The 20,836-nt window shown below is 36.2% G+C and overlaps 1 protein-coding gene across 1 annotated transcript in view; it reads left to right on the forward strand.

Moving 5' to 3' along the window:
* The window catches only part of RYR2 (ryanodine receptor 2), a 385,720-nt gene that overhangs the window by 202,800 nt on the left and 162,084 nt on the right, over nt 1-20,836 (forward strand). The window contains 7 exon segments of the mRNA XM_054514420.1: nt 4,509-4,627; nt 5,003-5,136; nt 8,687-8,928; nt 12,329-12,521; nt 14,285-14,501; nt 14,726-14,830; nt 19,415-19,518. Coding sequence (XP_054370395.1) covers nt 4,509-4,627; nt 5,003-5,136; nt 8,687-8,928; nt 12,329-12,521; nt 14,285-14,501; nt 14,726-14,830; nt 19,415-19,518 — 1,114 coding nt within the window.

The raw sequence follows: 20,836 nt of genomic DNA on the forward strand, positions 1-20,836 counted from the left end.
GCATTTGCCCATGTAAGCCCCCCCAGACAGCAATGTTTTATGGAAGTACTTTTGCAGAGTTTTCTTCCATGTTTTAAATGCAGATCTATGGCCTTAGAGCAGGGGACCTGTTTTACTGCAGGATTACTTCCTACTCCTGGCATGCACCTGATCTGTTTCAGCCTGGTTTATTTATGCTCTGAATGCTTGAGCAGCTCAAAAGCTGAGGCAACAGAACCACGAGAGTCTTTGCCTGTATCACTACTTTAGTTCTCAGCTAGTGACTCAGACAGATGGCTGCTTATAGCATGGGTGTCTAGTTAGAGGTTTGCAGATCATCCTGTCATTGCAGCTGGTACACTAGGGTTGGTGATCCTAACTAAACAGATGTCATAACTGAACATAATTTGTGTTGGTTTACATTATTGTTTGGGGAACCTGCTCTGCAGATGATGCGATCTCCTTGCTCTATTGAGCATTTGAGTAACTGAATTTAAACTGAAACAGACATAGGAAAAATGTCAAATTCATAGGTTAAATTATTTTTCCACTATGCTCCACCTTTCATGTGACAGCATTAATTTAAGGAGAATGATCTCACAATTATGCATTTGCATGGGATTTGATTGCAACTTGCTTAATTTCAATGTATATCACAAGATCTTAATGGTGAAACTATTTCCTAAAAGACCAACTTTTACATCTGAAACTCTCAGGGTAAGGGCTTTCAGAAATAATGCAAAACTTTTTGCTCAGCTTTTAGAGGTTCAAGATGAAATTTTTTATGACAGCTCTAAAAGTGCTGTGTTTATGATTGTATAGTAAGGTATGAGATGCATTCTGTAAACTGCAGAGTATTCTGATACTGGTTGCTCTGGGTAGTGAACCTCCTGACATGCTACAAGAACTCTGAATGTACTAATGAATGTACTAATGTACATTCAGGGTATGTACTAATGAATGAATGTACTAATGTTTGAATGTACTAATATTTGCAATACTCATTTGTTCTGAGTTTTCTTCTAGGAACTAGGCCACTTGTACTCCATCCCCATGTGTATTGGTAACATAACTTCTATGTTGCCTCCAAAACTGATTTTATAATAAAGACTTTTTTCTGGTTTTGAGGGAGTCAGTTATAAAAGATGCTAATTAGGCTGTCCTTTTGTTATCTTGAGAGGCACAGTAGGTTTAGCTTTTAATATGTAAATGTAATTTTCTGATTTTTTTTTTTGTGGGATGCTTGCTTGCCAGATTTTAAGCTTTATGGGCTGAGGGTATTCACTGTTGTAATTTGCAGTCATAGACCTTCAATAGGGAGAAATACTGGCTTATATTAAACCTTTAAACTAAGAATACTTGGATACATATATTCACATAAAATAATTTTTTTTCTAAGATACAGTGTTTATGAGGAAGACCGTAACCACATTCTGTTAATCACATCAAAATGTTCACCTTCAACATTAAAGTTGTCAGCTATGTCTCCTGCATGTGTTTTCTTGAATGTATTGCAATAAAGATTTGATGCTACCAGCTATTATGTATAAAATTCCTGTTTTCACTTTTTTCTTGTCCTGGAACTAAAAGTGTTATGAAAACAGAACAAAGCCATTAAACATATAAACAGCAACAGTGAATTGATTGTACAAATTAGATGAGGAATTGATTCATTTCCCAAGCTTCACTGAAGCAAAACAAGGAAAATTACTATCTGTTCAAGTAGAAATATGTCTGAGAGTAGACCGTGTTAGAAGTGACATATCACACAGCTGCAATGCAAATGCTTCAATTTTCTCTTCAATCCATAAATTAAGATTAGATTAGTCTTTCACTTTGAAATATATTCTAGATGGGATTAACTAGCCTTACTATAATTTTATAGGCAGTAAAACACAGGTAAAAAAATAGAATACAGCAAGTTAATAATCTAATGTTGAGGAATACATTCAGTGCAGGAGGCTCTGTTTGCAGCATGCGGTTGAGCTGCTGCTTGTGCTCTGGGTGAGGTGAGAAGCCTTGAACTGCTGACTCTTAGCACAGCAAAGTAACCTGTAGCCCAGGCAGCTGACACTCATAGGCACAGAAGGAGCCAAGGATCCCCAGATTTCTGCATGCTTAGACTGTAAGGGTATAAAAGCCTAGGAGCCCACAGACTCACAGACTGTTCTGAGTTGAACGGTGCCAAACAGGATCACTGTGTCCAACTCTTACATAAATGATCTGTACAGGGATTGAACCCACAGACTTGGTATTAGCACCATGCTCTAACCAGCTGTGATAATCTCAGGTTCTGGTGTTGGGGATCTGTTCTTGGTAGCACCCAGCTGGAGTTAGCTTGTTAGTCATTGTACCATAATGAAATTATTTTAAGGATTGGGGCATCTGAGATTCTGCTATGAAAAACTTGGGGTTGAGCTGGCAAGGAAACTTGGTCTGACTGTGTAAGTGTGGGGTGTGTAGCTCTAAAGGGGCTGTGGTGCAAGAGTGGCTGCCAGAGCAGCTCCTGAATGGTTGGACAGGGAAGTATCTCTGACAGAATTATCCTCTAAGTAAAGGGTTTTGGAACCAGATGAAACCAGGTTTTAATGATTTTTTCCAAGTGTGTTTTATTCTAGTATCTATAGTATGACATTAGAGGAGTCCTGAATATACATGCTTCCTTTCATCTGTTAGTCATTAACAAAATTTTTACTCTCTTTACTATGAACTCTGCATATCATACTGTTTAATTATATTAGATTCAAATGCTTACTGCTTTACTGCCTTGAGTAGCTCCAATGAAATTGGACAAGTCTGATTGTCTTTAATATAGATAATCTAAAAGTGAATCAGTCTGAACACTCACATGCAATTTTTTTGCTGAAACAGAGGGAACAAAGCATATTTGGTAATTAGCATTCAGATGCTATAGTAATTCAAGGAGGTGCTTGGGCAGCTGGACCTAATTTATAGCATACATTTATTATTGAATGTTTACATCTTCAAAGGATTTTTAATTCTGTTAGTGAAAATATTAAGACTACAAAATGAATCCTGTGTACTATTTTAAGACAAAAGGTTATGACTCTACCTACAGAAAATTCCAAGGATATGGTTGCCACACTTATGGGGTGTCATTTAATACTGAATTACTATTTATATTGATAAATATGTTTCAGTGCTAGAATGAGTGGTGGCAAATGTCCAGTTACCATGTTTTGAATGACAATTTTGAATGGTGATTTTTGTGAATTCCCAGATCACTGTGACGCACAAAATTGTTAATCTTGTTCTAGATTACCCCTCTAGATTAAGCATCCTTTTGTAACACTTTTCTCACCTCCCTAGGTTTACCCCTGATCTCATCTAGTTTGTAGGCTGGGTGGACTGTGCTACTGCTATGTTGCTACAGAGCATCTGCTCTTTTAGCTGGCTCTCATGACTTTTAGGTTTTTACCCTTTTTAACAATATTGTTACTGACAGTATTCATAGAATCATAGAATGGTGGAGTAATGGAAGTGCACATCTATTGCAACACAGATTATACCACTGCCAAAATGAAGTTTAGTATGTTATTTTATTTATCATTAAGACTTCTTGTGCCTAAACCTTCAGGGCTATGGAATCACTTTGGGAGCTCACCCTTAGCTCATTACCCACATGTGTTTTCTCTTTGTATATGCATTATTTTGTCTACAAATATATTAATCAACACACTTTGTTTGAAACCTGTTAACTGGATGAATCAAATGAGCACTTATCTGTTGTCTTTCACCTTTTCTACATTTCAGTCCTTGATTAATCCCTACTGTTTATTAGTGATGACAGCCTATGTCTCTCAGACCTCTGGAAAAACCAATAAATAGTATGGGGATAAATGGTGATGGTAGTGTAGGTTATCTGTAGCAGCTGATGTTCTCTTCCTCACAAGGATCAAGAAGAGCCAGAGCACTCTCACTGAGAACCATCAGACAAAACCACTATTTTTCCCACATGAAGGGGAGTTTGCAGCGCTACAATTTCCTTGAATGGAAAGAGGGCATGGCAAAGAGCACAAGACTCATACTATGGATTTTGTTTGCAAGGATTAAACTGAGTGTTTGGAGATGTGGCTTGAATAAAGGGCTGAAGACAGAATGAGGAGAGCTGTACATTGCTAATATGCATTGCATATCTCTAGATTGAAGGCTACTTCTCAGCTTTCCTTCAGCTCCTATGTTTTCTCTCATTGTGGCCTCAAATATAGCAACAGATAACGATGAACTACATGTACAATATTTCCCTTCCCAAAGGCAGAAGATCCCAAAGCAGGTGCTGATTTGGTCCAGTACACATTTTGGGAGTTTGTTTTATTTCCCCATTGCAGAGAAACGTTTTAAGGCTGATGATTCCTCATAGCAGTAACTGCTGCTTTATTGGGTTTGTTTGTCATACACGATGATTTTTGGAACTATTTCATGTTCACGAGCAACAGATTGCTAACTATTATGTATAGTTATGACATTATATGCACATCGATGAAATAATTCTTTTTTTCCCCCCCCAGGAATTCTAGAGGTTTTACACTGTGTGTTGGTCGAAAGCCCAGAAGCTCTCAACATTATTAAGGAAGGACATATTAAATCAATCATCTGTCTTTTGGACAAGCATGGAAGAAACCATAAGGTAGGTAAAGACTAAACAAGTATATTTAGATGAACAAAGCAAGCTCATTTTTCTGTGTGGAAGTTAATTTCAAATACTTTAATGCTGTTTTGATAATGAGAAATAAAACTTATCCAAAAATGCATAGAAGCAGTTTGAAGAAGCAAAGAGAAATATTACCTTCTTTTTGGCAAAAAACATTGATACATAACAATTTGTGAGGGAAGTGGGAAGATTGTTTTAATGTTAGGGGAATTTCAGAATTGTTCTACAATAAAACCACTGTGTTGGATAAATTACATGTCATTAACAAGGTATAGAGTATTACATTGCCTGAAGTAATTAACCATGACAATGAAAAAGTATTTAAGATTAAAAAAAATATCTCTTTTTCAGGTTTTGGATGTTTTGTGTTCCCTGTGTGTTTGTCATGGAGTAGCTGTGCGGTCTAATCAACATCTAATCTGTGATAATCTCCTGCCAGGAAGAGATCTGCTCTTACAGACACGCCTTGTCAACCATGTGAGCAGGTACAAAGAAAAAGAAAAAAATCTCTATCTATGAACGAAGAAAAAAACCCCAACTTGAGCTTAAAAGAAATAGTCACTACAGAAAATCTCTTTTACTTCCAAAACTTTTGTTGTGATTTGTTATTCTTTTTAAAATCCTCTTTAAAGGATTTTAAATTCCCTTTGCTGTAGTGAATAAATTTGAAACGTGGCTCAGTGAGAGCTGTCACAAACTATAGCTGCCCTAAACTACTTTAAGCCTGCAAAGCTGTAGTCTTTTCTAAAGATTATGGTCTAGATCTAGCTGTGGATTCAAAGTATTGTCAGCTAATGTCCTGTGATTGCCTTTATATTTATGATCTTGAGGTCAAAATTATGATTCTTTGGTCAAAGTTAAGAATTTAGTGCTAAACACCTTCATCACTGCGCAGAATATTTAGAGAGCGCCTTCACCCTTCCTTTCACTTTTGAAGCTACCTTCAAGCAGACATTAATAACAAGATGAAGCTAGTAACATCTTAAATTGGTAAAGTATCATTTACAAGTATTTTTAAGTAAATAATAAATACTCTTTTTCGAGAGTTTTAATTGATGCTGAGGCCAAAGAATGTGGCCTTGTGAGAAGATCTGTGGGATCTTCTATCTCAAACTTGTTTATTTTTAAAAGTCTCAATCATTGATTGAGAATGAAAATGGAAATACAGAAATAGTACTTATAATTCAGAGTGTGTAAGATTTACTAGAGGCTGAAAACCATAAAAAACCTACACTGTATATTATAAGGAGGATCTGGGGAACTGATTGTCTCTCTTTACTTGGCATTGGTGGGGCCACACCTGGAATACTGGGTTCAGTTTTGAGCCCCTCACTACAAAGAGGACTGTGAGGTGCTGGAGTGTGTCTGGTGCCCAGCAATGGAGCTGGGGAAGGATCTGGAGCACAGATCTGGATCTGACGAGCCTGGTTTTTTTTACTTTGGAAAAGAGTAGGCTCAGGACAGAGCTTATCACTTACTACAACTCCCTGAAAGGATGCTGTGGCCAGCTGGTGGTCAGCCTCTTCTCCCAAGCAACCAGTGACAGGACCAGAGGACATAGCTCCAAGCTGCACCAGGAGAGGATTGGACATCAGGGAGAAGTTTTTCATGGAAGGGGTGGTTAAGCATTGGAACAGGCTGCCCAGGAAAGTGGTGGAGTCATCATGCCTGATAGTGATCAAGAAATCACACGACTTAGAGGCACTTAGTGCTGTGGTTTAGTTGTCATGAAGATACTAGATCAAAAGTTAGACTTGATGATCATGGAGGTCTTTTGCAGCCTTGGTGATTCTGCAATTAGTGATTGAGCTTCTGGGATGACTTTGGATCTTCTACAAGGAACACAGACTTGTCCTTCCCAGAAAAGGTGATAGAAAAGCATATTAGTTGTTCCATATTTTTGCTTTGCATCAGAAAGGTGTGAATGAGAAGATTCTTATTCTTGCAGTTATAAAAAAAAATATTTTCTTCAAAGGTCAATAAGAACAAGGAATCATTGAAGAAATTTAGTGTTAGACAAAGACATGTATACTTTGATCTGAAAATATTTGCAAAAGAACTTTCCAGGGTATTACTGGAACTTTCTAAGATATTGCTTTTTAACATAGTTTTTCATGGAAAATTCTATTCACAAGCCTCTTTTGAGCAAGAGGAATTTGGCTGATAAGGTTGATTAAGTTGTGAAGTCTGGGCAAAAGCATAAAAAGGTGCTACTCTGTTTAGGCTGAAAAGAGTAATAATTTACAAATAATATTAATTTTCTGTAAGATAGATTTCTCAAACACATTTTGGTTTTAAGTACATTAAATTTTTATCTTGGAACAATGTGAATAGTATCTATACTTAAACATTTGGCAAAAGACAACCCATGTGCTTCTAGAAGGACAGTGTATTGGTCTTACCTGATAAAACTTGTTATTTGATAAGCAACCAGATCAGTAGAGTCTGCTTTTACACTGACTTGTATTTAGCTACCCATACCAGCCTTTCTTCCCCCCCCCTGCATTCCCTCTACCAGAAAGCACACTGAGACTAGCTTAGAGCTAAAATTTTTTTGATTAATCAGCATGAATGGAGAAAGAAAATATTGATACAAGTAATAACCCAATCTAGTGGAGGAATGTGAAGACTACATACACTCAGTCTAGAAATTTAAAAGATTTTTTACAATATGGGTAACCAGCCATTGAAGAAATATAACTAGTATTGATTTTGGATGCTTCTGTGCTCTATGATTTTAATTCAAGATTGAATGTCTTAGTGCAAAGCTGACACAGAAATGACTGCCTGAAGAGAGATTTTTTTGGTATGTGAGTCTATCTTCAATATTATCCCCAAAATCAGATTAGAAAAGCATAGGTTTCTTTCATTTTTCTTCCTCCCTCATGACCTTATGATATGACTCTACATATTGCTCTTCAGCTAGATATTGAATAAGTACAGTAGTAGCTTGCCTTTTTAAAGTAGTCTTGTGAAGTACTGTTAAACCAGCAGCAGTAAGAGCATAAAATTGATATTAAGGATTTCTACAACCACTGCAAATTACTGCGTTATACAGGACTTGGAACAAAGAAGGAAGGGGTACAAGAGAATTTTCAAATAGAATGACTCTTCACTTTTGTATCTTTTAAAATGTTACTCTCTTGAATGGATAAGTGTTACAGAATGCAGTTTGCTATGTAAAATTAAACCTACAATGTGTACTTACTACACTTACGTTGGTAACTGGTGAATAGCTGTGGGGTTTTTTTTGCAGGATTTAACATCTACTAATTGTTCAAACACATAAACAAATTACTATTTGCATCTGAGTGAGAATACTGTTTCAGTTACTGAAGCACACATTTTTTTAACTTAAAATGTATAGACCGTTTTTCACCAGAAAAAATGAATGAATAAATAACTAAATATACTGCCTTCTGGGAACTAATGTCCAAGATGTTGCCTAGAGGGTGCCTCAGCTTGTTCAGCACACAGATTGCCATCCATTGTTACTCTTCTCAAGGGGGCATAAATGGCACAGCAAGCTGAAACCTGGTAGAATCAAGAAGGACTATACAGATTTGGGAGTGCAAGTGAAAAGTATTGGAACTGAAGCTACCTCTTTTTTTCCATTTTTCCAGTTAGAGGAACAGGTGCAGCCAGGAGTCACATGCAAAAGCCAAAGGGTAATGGGTACAAGTATCTCCTGGGGAAATTCTGATTGGAGAAAGAGTAACATTTTTCAGAATGAGAAGAATCATTCATTGGAATAATCTTGCTGGGGAAATGGTGGATTACCCAACATTGGGCACGTATAAAATTTAGCAGGACAGTATGCTGGGCCATCTTGTCCTGACTGTGCTTTCATCAAGAGAGGTTGCACCAGATGCTCCTTGCAGTCTTTTCCAACCAGTGTTTCCGTGAAGTAAAATTACTTCCGTTGTTTTAATTACACAAAACTAGCTTGAAATTTCAGTCAATGAAAAGTACCCAGCAGTTCATCTTATCCATGAGATAAGATTTTAATAACTACTTTTATTCTTTCTGTTTAAGCATGCGACCCAACATCTTCTTGGGGATTAGTGAAGGCTCAGCCCAGTACAGAAAATGGTACTATGAACTTATGGTGGACCATCTAGAGCCCTTTGTGACTGCAGAATCAACTCACCTGCGAGTAGGCTGGGCTTCAACAGAAGGCTACTCACCCTACCCAGGGGGAGGAGCGGAATGGGGAGGAAATGGTGTTGGTGATGACCTATATTCCTATGGCTTTGATGGTCTACATCTGTGGTCAGGTATTCTCTTGGGTATTTTGTGGTTGTTGATTACTTTTGTTTAAACATTATAATTGTGTTTGCAATCCCAGTGAATTTGGTTTTAACAGCAGCAAAGTGAATAATTTATTTCAGCTGACACTTGAAATATACAGAAACAGTACCCTATATCAGAATATGATTTAAACTGACAATGTCCATTGAAAAAAATTGGTTTGTATGAAGTAATGCAGGTAGACTAATAATTTAGATTTCAGCCTGGGATTTTGGGGAGTGGGTGGATAGGGGGACTGTGTGTTCATGGTAACTATGAAAATCTTATTTAAATCTTCAAAGCTGCAAAAATTGAAGTACAACAAACAGTCATCTGGATTTGTAATTCCTCTGTGGTAGTGTAAGAACAGTCTGAGAGATTTAAGTAACAGGACTCTTCATTTTAGATTTTTGGGTTTTTTTTCATTTTTTTTCAAGCCAGATTTTTATTATGAGTCTTTAGAAGTTCAGAGATACTTTAGAGGTGAAGAAGATTTTAAAATATGTTTTTTGCCATACATTTAAAACAAGGTATTTTTTATGTAGTGATGTTTTATTTGCATACATTAGGACTGATTACTGCAAAACTTGCAGAATAACATTCCTAGCTTGCATGTGATATATTTGCTCAGGTATTCATCTTTAAAATGTTCTTGGCTTACTTTGGATCCAATTCTTGATAGTAATTTATGCATGAAGATTCTAGTTTTAGAGAAAGCCGAACTGAGTATCTAAAGCATTTTTATTTACTCTTGATTCCACAAATACCTTATTCTCTCTTCAGACAAGGTTAGCTTAGCAAAATCAGAATAATGATAGCTTGTTCTCTTTTTTCTTAATCTTTTTCCCAATTTTTGACTTTTGTGAAAAGATTCCCAGATATAATTTAGTATAGGTAGTCCTACAGTTGGACAGTCCTGAACTTTCTGAAAGGAGATTTAACTGTGATTTCACCTTGCTGAGAAGATTTTTTTTTTCTTTTGATTTTTGAGAGATTATTGGGTAGTGGTGAACTAGAGAACAGCCTGGAAACTGTGAAAGGCTTTTTGGATTGGCAGTTCTTTCCACTATAAAGTTACGAGCAGGTTTTCTTAAGCACCTTAGCAGACAAGAGAGATAATTTAGAGAGTCAGCTCCCTCATCCAAAGTTTTTGCAGTTTTGAGGCATTGAAGCTTGATACTTGGAAATTAATGTAGTTTTACATTTCAAAAGAACTTTGCAATCAAAATAGCAATGGATTTTATTAATAAATAATAGCATATCAACTGGAGTGGCATCTTAGGCAAGAAGCTGCTACTTAGCCTCGTGTATGTAGTGAGAATTACTTTGGAACAATGATACATAATTAATGGTCTCATTACAAGTGTCGTGACTGAGTTTGACAGAAAAAGTATTATTACAGAAGAACCTGAAAATAATGAGCTAACCAAGATAGCTTTTGTACTTAAGGTTACTTTTAGGGAGGAAACAAAGGCTAACTGAAAATCAAAATTATTTTTCTACCCACTGCAAACTTTTCAGTGAGAAATGTAACAACACAAAAAATTGTTGTTTGTGGTTCTCAAGTCCTCCCGAAAAAAAATAGGTCAGACCACAAATGTATCTGCAATTTTTTTCATCTGTTATGGATGTGGCTGGTAGGTTTGAAAAGATTTGTGTCTCCTTTCTTTGCTGATAATATTGTGTAACACATACATACCTCTCAAACATGGAAGAACTTTAAGTTGTTGCATATTGAAAATAATGGCCTTTTTTTGCTTCCACAATTCAGGCTGTGTCTTGATAATCTCTGCAATGGCATTTTAAGAATAACCTTCTTACCATGAAACATTTACTGTATTAATGAATAGCAACAATAATTTCTGCCCCCAAATTTCTGTTCTGGACCAAGCCTGTACAAGAATCACAAACAATTTACGTTTGGTTCTTCAGTCCTGAAATAACCTATTATGGAGAAGTGGAACTCACAGATCCTTAAAGCCTAGGGCCAGAAAAGACATTTAGATAATTTGCTATACTGTATATTCATCAATGACAAATACATATTTCTGTTAGCAGTCAGCATGCATTGATTTCCATAGCCTATATTTGCCACAATTTTAGTGTCAAAAAGGCATCTGGTCTCAAGTAGTATTCTTTAGGGGAATGAAATATCCACTCTTCATTGGTAGCTTTTTTTGTGTTTTGTTATCCCTACTATTGATTGTTTCTTTCTGTGATTTATTTTATAGTAACTCTCAGCCGTGATATTTTCATCTGGCAGTATCACAAGTCATTTTTCATATATAGAGTTTTGAAAGTGTTGGTATTTTTTCTTTTTCCTCGGGGGTTAGGGAGATACGTGCATGAAAATTAGCTTGTAGAAAAATTACTATGATTTCATTATTTCTGCTTCTGATAAAATCACATGCCTTCAGCTTCTTCCTAGAAATGTAGTGCTAGTTAAGTCTTTCATGTTTACAAAAGTTGGACGCCCTAGTTAAAAAGTTAGTGCTCTGTTCTTAGTATGCATCATGAAGTATCTCTTGCAGACAGTGCATAAGTTATTTTTGGAAAACATATGTAGACATGTTTTCAAACAGCTTCCATGTTTTTTCAAAAATTTTGTACTGTAGATGTCAGTAAATTTCAGACAAAAACATTTGCTACTTCTGAATTCTATAGCTTGTTTCTCTTGAGAAGCAGGTGTGCTTGTGTACACTTGATGTAAGATAGAATAATCCTCTAGAATTCATAAAAACTGATTAAAACATACATATATTACTGAATATATGTGTCTTCAAAATGCAGCTGTCTTTGTATATTGCTGAAAAATGCTGGTTTGCAGTTTGATGATGAAACTGAATAGCATATATTCTCATAAAAGTTTGGAAGGGTACCATGATATGGCCATTAACAGGGAGTACCTAATTTTCCATAAATAATTCAAAGTGAAATAGTTTTCTTTGTCTAAATAATGAAGCATTCTCTAGAAAAGTATGCTAGGTTTCATATTAGGTACTAATGGTTGCAATGTGAGGAATAAAATCTTGTTTTCTTGATTTTGACTCTTTATATGGATATCAGTAATTATTCTCACATTAAATGTAATTGAGTTTTATTATTGATTTTATTATTTGTTTTGGTTTGCAAGGATTAAGCTGAATGTTTGGAGATGTGGCTTGAATAAAGGTCTGAAGACAGAATGATGAGAGCTGTTTTGATATGACTGTATGCTGCTATTCACGATATTGCCAGCTTAAAACCAGGTCTTGGATGTCTTAGGTTAGATATTTGTGTATTAATGTGCTTACGCTCTAAAGTGATGTTTTTCTCTTTTTTAGGCTGCTGTGAAAACCAGTGTGGTTTTCATAAGTTTCACTAAATGTGTCTCTGTTACTTCCATAGGTTGTGTAGCACGATCAGTAAATTCTCCCAACCAACATCTATTAAGAACTGATGATGTTATTAGCTGCTGTTTGGACCTGAGTGCCCCCAGCATCTCTTTCCGAATAAATGGTCAGCCAGTTCAAGGAATGTTTGAAAACTTCAACATAGATGGCCTCTTCTTCCCAGTTGTCAGCTTCTCTGCAGGAATAAAGTTAGCATCCCATGGAGTTGTTTGGGGGGGGGGGGGGGGGGGGTTTGGTTTTTTTTTTTGTTTTTTTTTTTGGGTTTTTGGGTTTTTTTTCTGTATAGATCAATATGCTGAATATTTCCCAGGATGTCTGCTCTCATTTCTCTTTCTGACAAGTTTTTTTTTTTTTTGGCAAATTTCCAGTTCTTGAATAGTGAGAGCTACAAAGAAGTCGTGAAGACGCAGTGCATCTGTTGCTTTTTAGCACACCAGCGTATTCTGGTGGTTTATATATTAAAAATATCTTAATAATTTCTTTGCTGATACATTGCTACACATTCACTCCAGGGCAGCATTTTGCATCAGCCTTTGATATTAAAAATATATTTTCCCTAATTCACCTGTTATGAGGTAGTAACTATTATTAAAAGAGGCGTTATCTGCACTTACCTTAAGAAATAGTGGTCATTCACTTCCTCTTCTGCAGCATGAGTTAAAACTAATTCAATCTGTATTCTGGTTGCTGTATTGGTTTTTTGTAAAATTTCAAGTCACACTTGAGGTGCCAAACATCTGCTCCCATGTATTGAGCAATTTGAAACTATAGTATTAAAAAAGGTTTTGTGCTGTTCCAGTGGGGAGACCAACATTATTAGGACTGGCGATAGAAAGGTGGAGGCTGAAAGTTGATTTCTGTTGGAGGCGGAGCAATGTTCTCTGAGGGATCATTCAAAGGATACCACAGAAGCTAAAAGCTATCACACAGAGCACACACCCATCCTTTGCTCCAGATGCAGAATACACTCCTTTAGACTTTGATTTTGATAGTACAGGAGAGAAAATGTAGTAAAATCATAGATCTGCATGCTACAAAATGCAAAACTATAAACCTGCATGCTTTATTTCTGTTATCAGAGATATTATTGACAGATATTATTTTTGTGCTGCATACAGTTTTTGAGTGGTTACTGGTATAGCATTAACAAAAATCATGTAAGATACTCAGTAAACAGAAAAGACACAAAATTCTTTTGGTTTAAGGCTAGTCTTTTGGGTGTTTTTTGATTCCTTCTGGATGGCAATATTCTAGGAAGATTTTTCAGTATTATGCCATGGCTATGTCATGGTGGTATTATGTCATTGCTATACCATTATTACCTCATTGATTGCTTTTTGCCGTAATAAAGGGCCATGGCATATTTACCATTTTTCATTAAATGTGTTTTTCCCCTGAGTCTCTATTAATATGACAAAAGTTTTAGGGAAGGAAATTTAGGAGATTTTGTATTGTGTCCTGAAGATTTAGTGTTTTGTGAGAGAAAAGAAAGAACCACAGGGTTTTAGGTTCATTTCTCAAATGAGTTTGAATGGAGACCTCCTCAATGGAGAGAGTTCTGAAGTCCTTGATTGATTACTCTGGGTTTTAATTTCTGCCTTTGGAGACTTAAAAGGCTGCTGCTTACTTTATAGGTGTGCTGAGTAAACTGATTATTCTGTCTCTCAAAGATTATTGGTCTTGTGATTTAAAATGTCTTCAGTGAAGTAAAATTAACTAGAAAAAAGAATCATTTACTTTTTCTGTGTTTTTTCAATCTCCTACATCATAAACCACCAGCAGTTAGAGAAAATTGAACTGTAAACAATGAAAAGAAGCTGCAACATTGACATTCCCCCCCCCCTTTTTTTTTTTCCCTTTTTAAAAAATTTAATATTCTTTAGGCTTAGAGACTGATTAGGCTTTCCACCAGAAGTGTCTTGGTTATCTAAAGTAATTCTGATGTTTACAGGGTTCGTTTCTTGCTTGGAGGTCGCCATGGAGAGTTCAAGTTCCTTCCTCCACCTGGATATGCTCCATGCTTTGAAGCTGTCCTGCCAAAAGAGAAGCTGAAAGTGGAGAACAGCCGAGAGTACAAACAGGATCGTAGCTACACAAGAGACCTATTGGGTCCCACTGTTTCTCTCTCACAAGCAGCTTTCACTCCAGTTCCTGTAGATACTAGCCAGGTATGGCAATGGAAAGATTGCATTCTCCTTTTTAAACACATACATATTACATGCCTATTTTACTTCATTTGTTTGAATTTGCACCTTGTCCCAAACTTGCTTTTTTTCCTTGGGATTTATTGAGATCCAGTTTGTATGAAGCTTGTCTGTTATGAATGTTGGGATGGCATGTCAAGCAACTTATTTGTAATAGCCTCTTCCTCTCTTATCTCTTCTCTATTTAGATTGTTTTGCCTCCTCACCTGGAAAGGATTAGAGAAAAATTAGCAGAGAACATCCATGAGCTTTGGGTTATGAATAAGATTGAACTTGGTTGGCAGTATGGACCAGTATGTACCTTCCAACTTAATTTTCTGTTAATTGCATTGTATGATTTAGTACATTGGTTTCAATGTACTAATGGAACTGCATTTTTCATCATTGCCCCCAAAATTAGTAAGGTTTTAAACACTATCCTACCAAAAGCATGTGGAAACCAATGGGACTTGGGAATTTCTGAACAAACATTCTGGTATTAAAGGTATTTAGTGTGACTGTGTTCACAGGGGTCTCAGGTTGAGAGAAGAGACGAGGATTTGACTTCAGGTTTCAGAAGGCTTGATTTATTATTTTATGATATATATTACATTAAAACTATACTAAAAGAATAGAAGAAAGGATTTTCTCAGAAGGCTAGCTAAGAATAGAATACGAAGGAATGATAACAAAGGCCCATGGCTTGGACTGTCTGTCTGAGCCAGCTGGGCTGTGATTGGCCATTAATTATGAACAACCAACTTGAGCCAATCAAAGATCCACCTGCTGCATTCCGTAGCAATAGATAACCATTGTTTGCATTTTGCTCCTGAGGCCTCTCAGCTTCTCTTCATTTTTTCTCAGGAGAAAAAATCCTAAGGAAAGGATTTTTCATAAAAGATGTCTGCGACAATTTGGTGCTGAAATTTTCTGTCTAACTGTCAGCACAGAAAGCACATAGTGAATTTTTCACCTCCTATTTGTTCTTGGAGCAAGATGTTCAACTGACTGATGGAATAAGCCAATGAAAACAGCTATTCTTGGTTCTCTTTACATGTGCTGACATGACTCTTTCAAAGTTCCAAATAAGTATTGCCTATAGAAAATTCCATTAAATCTGATTTTTGCTTTCCTTTTCTCCACTTCTTCAGTCTCATGTCTGTATTAGGTGCTGTACATAACTATTTTCTTATCTCTTTCCTACTTTTCATGGAGTATGAAAAAAAAATTCTTTCAACATTCCATCAGTAAAAAATGATCATGTTATTATGCTCACTATTTATTTCCCAAATGCTGCTTTATGAAGAAATATTGCTGTGAAGAGTCTATAGAAACATGCTGTATGTACTAAATATAAGTGTAAAAACATGTATGTATTCTATTTTTGTTACTAAAAAGCTTTTGGGCTTCTGAGGAGTTCACGTTGCAGATTTAAGATAACTGGGCATAGGTGTTTATTTGGTTTAGCATACAGCAGTACTTAAAAATATATGATTACTAGAGAAGATCTCTAGATTTTGTTGTAGTTAATTTCCCCACCAAACCAAACGCAAAACCTCAGTTAAATTAATGTGTGAAAACATTTTAATTGTGGTGTAATCATACCAGCTGTGCAGCAATCTGCAGGAACTCTTAGTGTACCATTAGATATTGAGAGTCTGATTGTACAGTTGAACACTATTTAAACCATATATGATAAGTACCAAGTGATAAAGTTAGTTATGTTCAAAATGAAAATAGGTGTTGAACATTTTCAATTACCTTGCTTTAATGCATTGTGGTAGGATGCACTCTCTTTGGGATCCTGATAGAGCATATGCTGATCATTTTCTGGAGGTTGATTTCTTAATCATACTGGTTCCTCACAAATGATTTTATCAGTTTCATAGAATACCCAGAGTTGGAAGGGATCCACAACGATCATCAAGTCCAACTCCTGACGCTGCACAGCACATTACCCAGAGTCCCACCCTGTGTCCAAGAGTGTTGTCCAAACACTTCTTTAGGTCTCTCAGGCTTGGCACTGTGATCACTTCCCTGGGGAGCCTGTCCCAGTGCCCAACCACCCTCTGTGTGAAGAACCTTTTTCTAATATCCCACCTAAACCTCCTGCTGACACAACTTCAAGCCATTCCTATGGGTCCTGCCACTGACACTACAGAGAAGAGATCAGTGTCTGCCCCCTGCTTCCCCTCCTGAGGAAGCTGTAACTGCAATGAAATCTCCCCTCAGTCTCCTCCAGGGTGAACAGACCAAGTGACCTCAGCTGCTCCTCAAATGCCTTCCCCTCAACATCTTCATTGCCCTCCTTTGGACACTCTCTAACAGTGTCATGACTTTCTGTGGGTTGTGGCACCCAGAACTGACTCTGGCGCTCGAGGTGAGATCACCTCAGTGCAGAGCAGAGGGGACAATCCCCTCCCTTGCCCAGTTGGTGATGCTGTGCCTGATGCCCCCCAGGACAGGGTTGGTCCCTGCTGGCTGCCAGGGCACTGATTCATCTCCAACCGATTCATCTGCAGCTTGCCGTCAACCAGGACTCCTAGGTCCCTTTCCCTGGCACTGCTCTCCAGTGTCTCATTCCCTGGTCTGTCCATACATCCAGGGTTGCCCCACCCGTAGGTGTAGAATCTGGCACTTTCCTTTGTTGAATTTCATGGGGTTGGTGATTTCCCAGGCCTGTAATTTGTCCAGGTCTCTCTGCAGGGCCTCCCGGCCCTCCAAGGTGTCAACAGCTCCTCCCAGTTTTGTATTGGCTGCATTTAAGCCACTGTTGCCAATTCTAGTTATCTGAATTCATGCACTGCAGTTACTAAGTAGTGGGGGAAGGCATGGCACAGAAATTAGCTTGGTTAGATGCACACAAGCCCTCTAATATTAGATTTTGTCTTTTTACTTCAGAGCAAGGTGCATTGTATGTAGTAGCTAGTGGTGTTTTTTCATTGTCTAAAAGTTTAAAGGCTAATAGACAGACTTTTAAAATGATCCTCCAGATTATCAAAAATTTCTGCTGTAGACTTTTATATTCCTCCTACATGTCTGCATCATTAGATCTGTATGTTGTATCACCAAACTGATACCCACTATTGCATGTCCTATTACTACTGCATTCTATGCATGTAACAAAGTAAAATAGCAAGTTAATGTAGAAAAATAATTTAACTCTGAATATGTGTGCTATTGAAATAATCAGATGCATCTGCATATCTTTTTTTCTGTTCAATGTCACTGCACATTTAAAATGAGCCACAGAAATTATGAATTGATGGATGAGTTCTGCCACTAATGTAATTTGTTTGCAAGGTAGTAGATTTTTATTTTGTTCTCATAAAAAAACAGGAAACTACAAGGTAACCGACAAAATATGTTTGCTATATGATAGAATTATTATACATTGTAGTTGTAGGACAGAAATAGTGTCACTAGGGGAAATAAATTAATTTGGATTTCTGAGGAAAATACCTGACATCCAAGACTTAAATTAGCTGTACACAGATCTAAACTCAGAGACTATACTCAATTTTTTAATATACAGATTACCAAAGATTTTAGGAATCTGTAAATAAACATTTTCACTGCTAGTAAAAGACATTTCTCATTTTACCATCTATTAAATTTTTTAAGTGTTTGACAGTTGAATTGCTTGTGTTGTCTGTCCAAGAACATTAATCCTATCAAATCAAGATAAATACCCCCTGGAGACTGTAAAGATTTTTTTAGTCCAAAACATAAATAAATGACTGCTGTTCAATTTGAGAATTATGTGCTTGGATCAAAATGCAAAAGCAACGTTACTCAGCAATGTTATAGAGAAATGTGATTTTTTTCATGACATTAAATAAACTAGATTAAGTAGTAGTGAAAATATCAATTTTGAAAAATTGTAACAATTAGGCTTTTTAACTTAAACTGTTAGCATTCAGTTTTCCAGCAGAATTATCTGATTGATCGAAAATCAATAATGTTATTTTTCAATAACTTCCACTTTGAACCATTAAAAGTTAGTATAAATGGTGAACTTGTGGTCCTTACAAGATTGACACTAAAATGTTACTGGGCAGATGTTAACAATTGCACTGGGGTCTTTTAGTTAATATTTTCAAACTAATGTATTTTATCAAGACATAGTAGATGTTGTTGGCTAAACTCTAGCTATGATGCTAAGTTGATGAGCTATAGAGTGCTTGGTTATCACAGCCTCCGAGGCTGCCTTTCTAGGTTATGCCTAGTGTTAGATTAAACCTTTGTAAAATAGAGGAGGTTAAAAATGTTTCGGATCATATTTGCATGTTTATAAAATGTAGGATTTTGTAAATTAGAGTCTGTATGTCTCTTCTATCACTACACTAAAAGTAAATTCGTGTTCCACTTATATGTGACTTCCTAACAGTCATATTCTGCTTCTATGTACTAGAAATAACTGAGAAACAAACATTTTCAGAAGTAAGATATGGGGAAGATTTCTTTTACATTGTTATTTTCATTGGGTAAGGATTTCAGTGCTATCTGTGTCAACATATTTATACAAACTGGATGTAGAATTTTTGAAACATGGGGTTGAAGATGAGATGCTACTTTATGGCTGTATATTAAAACAATATAGATTGCACTGTTATTGAACTTTACATATTTCCTGTGAACATCTGTATAATAGCGTGCACAAATTTACATTTATTCCACTTCAGATATGCAAATCTGAAGTTTATTTGCAAATGCAAATTCTGCCTTGTTGAACACTGATCATGCTCTGAGAATACAGAATACTTTCTGTTTTGAGGTGTCATCCGGTTTGAGTACTTCTAGCAGGATCAGCTTTAAGTTCCTTGTGGATTGGACTAGTTTTAAATTTCTTTTAGTTTTTGAGGCATGTTAAGCTTATTTTTTTACTTTTTTCTCAGGTTAGAGACGACAACAAAAGACAACACCCATGCTTAGTGGAGTTCTCCAAGTTGCCGGAGCAGGAAAGAAATTATAACTTGCAAATGTCACTTGAAACACTGAAGTAAGTTGCTAGAACTTTTGAAATTTAGAGTTTTGTAAGAAGATGCAGTTTCCAGAATTATAAATTGAGATGCGAATTAAAATTTGATGTGTAGGAGAGGGTAATAATATGCAAATGAGGGAGTGAGATACATTAATGAATTATGTATTTGGCACTGAAAATGATTTTGATAGTCTTTTTAGAATTATTGTTGTAATGCTGGTTGTGAAATGAAAATTCAGACAGTTTTTATCTAGGATGAAAGAAATAGATCCAAGGTTTGAAAAAAAAAAATCTTTGCTTCTTTGATTTTATTCAATTTAGTTTAATTATTTCAATTTTATTTATTGATAAAACACACTTTGACACTCAATAGATATTTAAATTAAGAACTTTGCTTCAGGACCCCTTGCAGCTATTTCTGTGTCAGTGTGCATGTTGCCACAGAATAAACAGCAGCAGGCATTCCCTCCTTTTGTGGATGAGTGGTTAGATGTGTGAATGTCATGGAAGCTCTCCAGTTGGAATGCTAGCAAATTTCAATGGGACATTAAAGGGTTTGTTGAAGTAATCTAGTTTTGTGGTTTATAAGGATACAATTCCTCACCTCAGGTTTTTCAGTCAAGGAGGTGTGAATTTTTTGCTGTGAATTAATTGAAAAATCTATTAGTGTAAGTAATTTCTCCCATATGTAGGATTGCATGTAGCCAACATGTAGAAATATTTCTCAAACTGATCAACGCTTGATGGTAGACGTGGTTCTCCAGTCAGCCATACTTCTAGTCTATTCTTTCTTTTTTTTTCCTGTTAGAATATAGTTGCTTTTTACTATTCAGAGAGATTACAAAGGATGAATGTCTGCATGTGATTTTACTTTTCTGTGAAAAATTGTCCTATATTAAAATCCTTGCCATGTAAACTGATGGTGCAATATACTGTCCTAAGAAAAGGCCTTTATATCCTCATAGTGGAAAGCTATGTAGAACATTCCTTCTACAACTTCTTGCAAATTTCTTTTCAGGCCAGCTTCTCTGCACTATTTACTGATCTACCATTCCCACAGTAAATAAATTACTCAGTGTGAAACTGAGTACTTAGGGTCATATTTATGACCCTAATAGCTTGCCATTATTTAGAGGTAAAGCACTCAGAGAGAAATTGAACTGGAAGCAAGAAAATAAGTTAAAATTTTCTATGGGTAGATATTAGAATTAAAGGGAAGTTTTTGAGCATTTCTCATCAGCAGAGCAATGTGCTAAGGAGTCAGAATAGATTATTCCTTTTTAATGAAACTACAAAAGATGATGTCATTAACTTCCACTATGGTTAGATATTTTCC

The sequence above is a fragment of the Molothrus ater genome, chromosome 3 (genome assembly GCF_012460135.2).
Source record: "Molothrus ater isolate BHLD 08-10-18 breed brown headed cowbird chromosome 3, BPBGC_Mater_1.1, whole genome shotgun sequence".
Lineage (NCBI taxonomy): Eukaryota > Metazoa > Chordata > Aves > Passeriformes > Icteridae > Molothrus > Molothrus ater.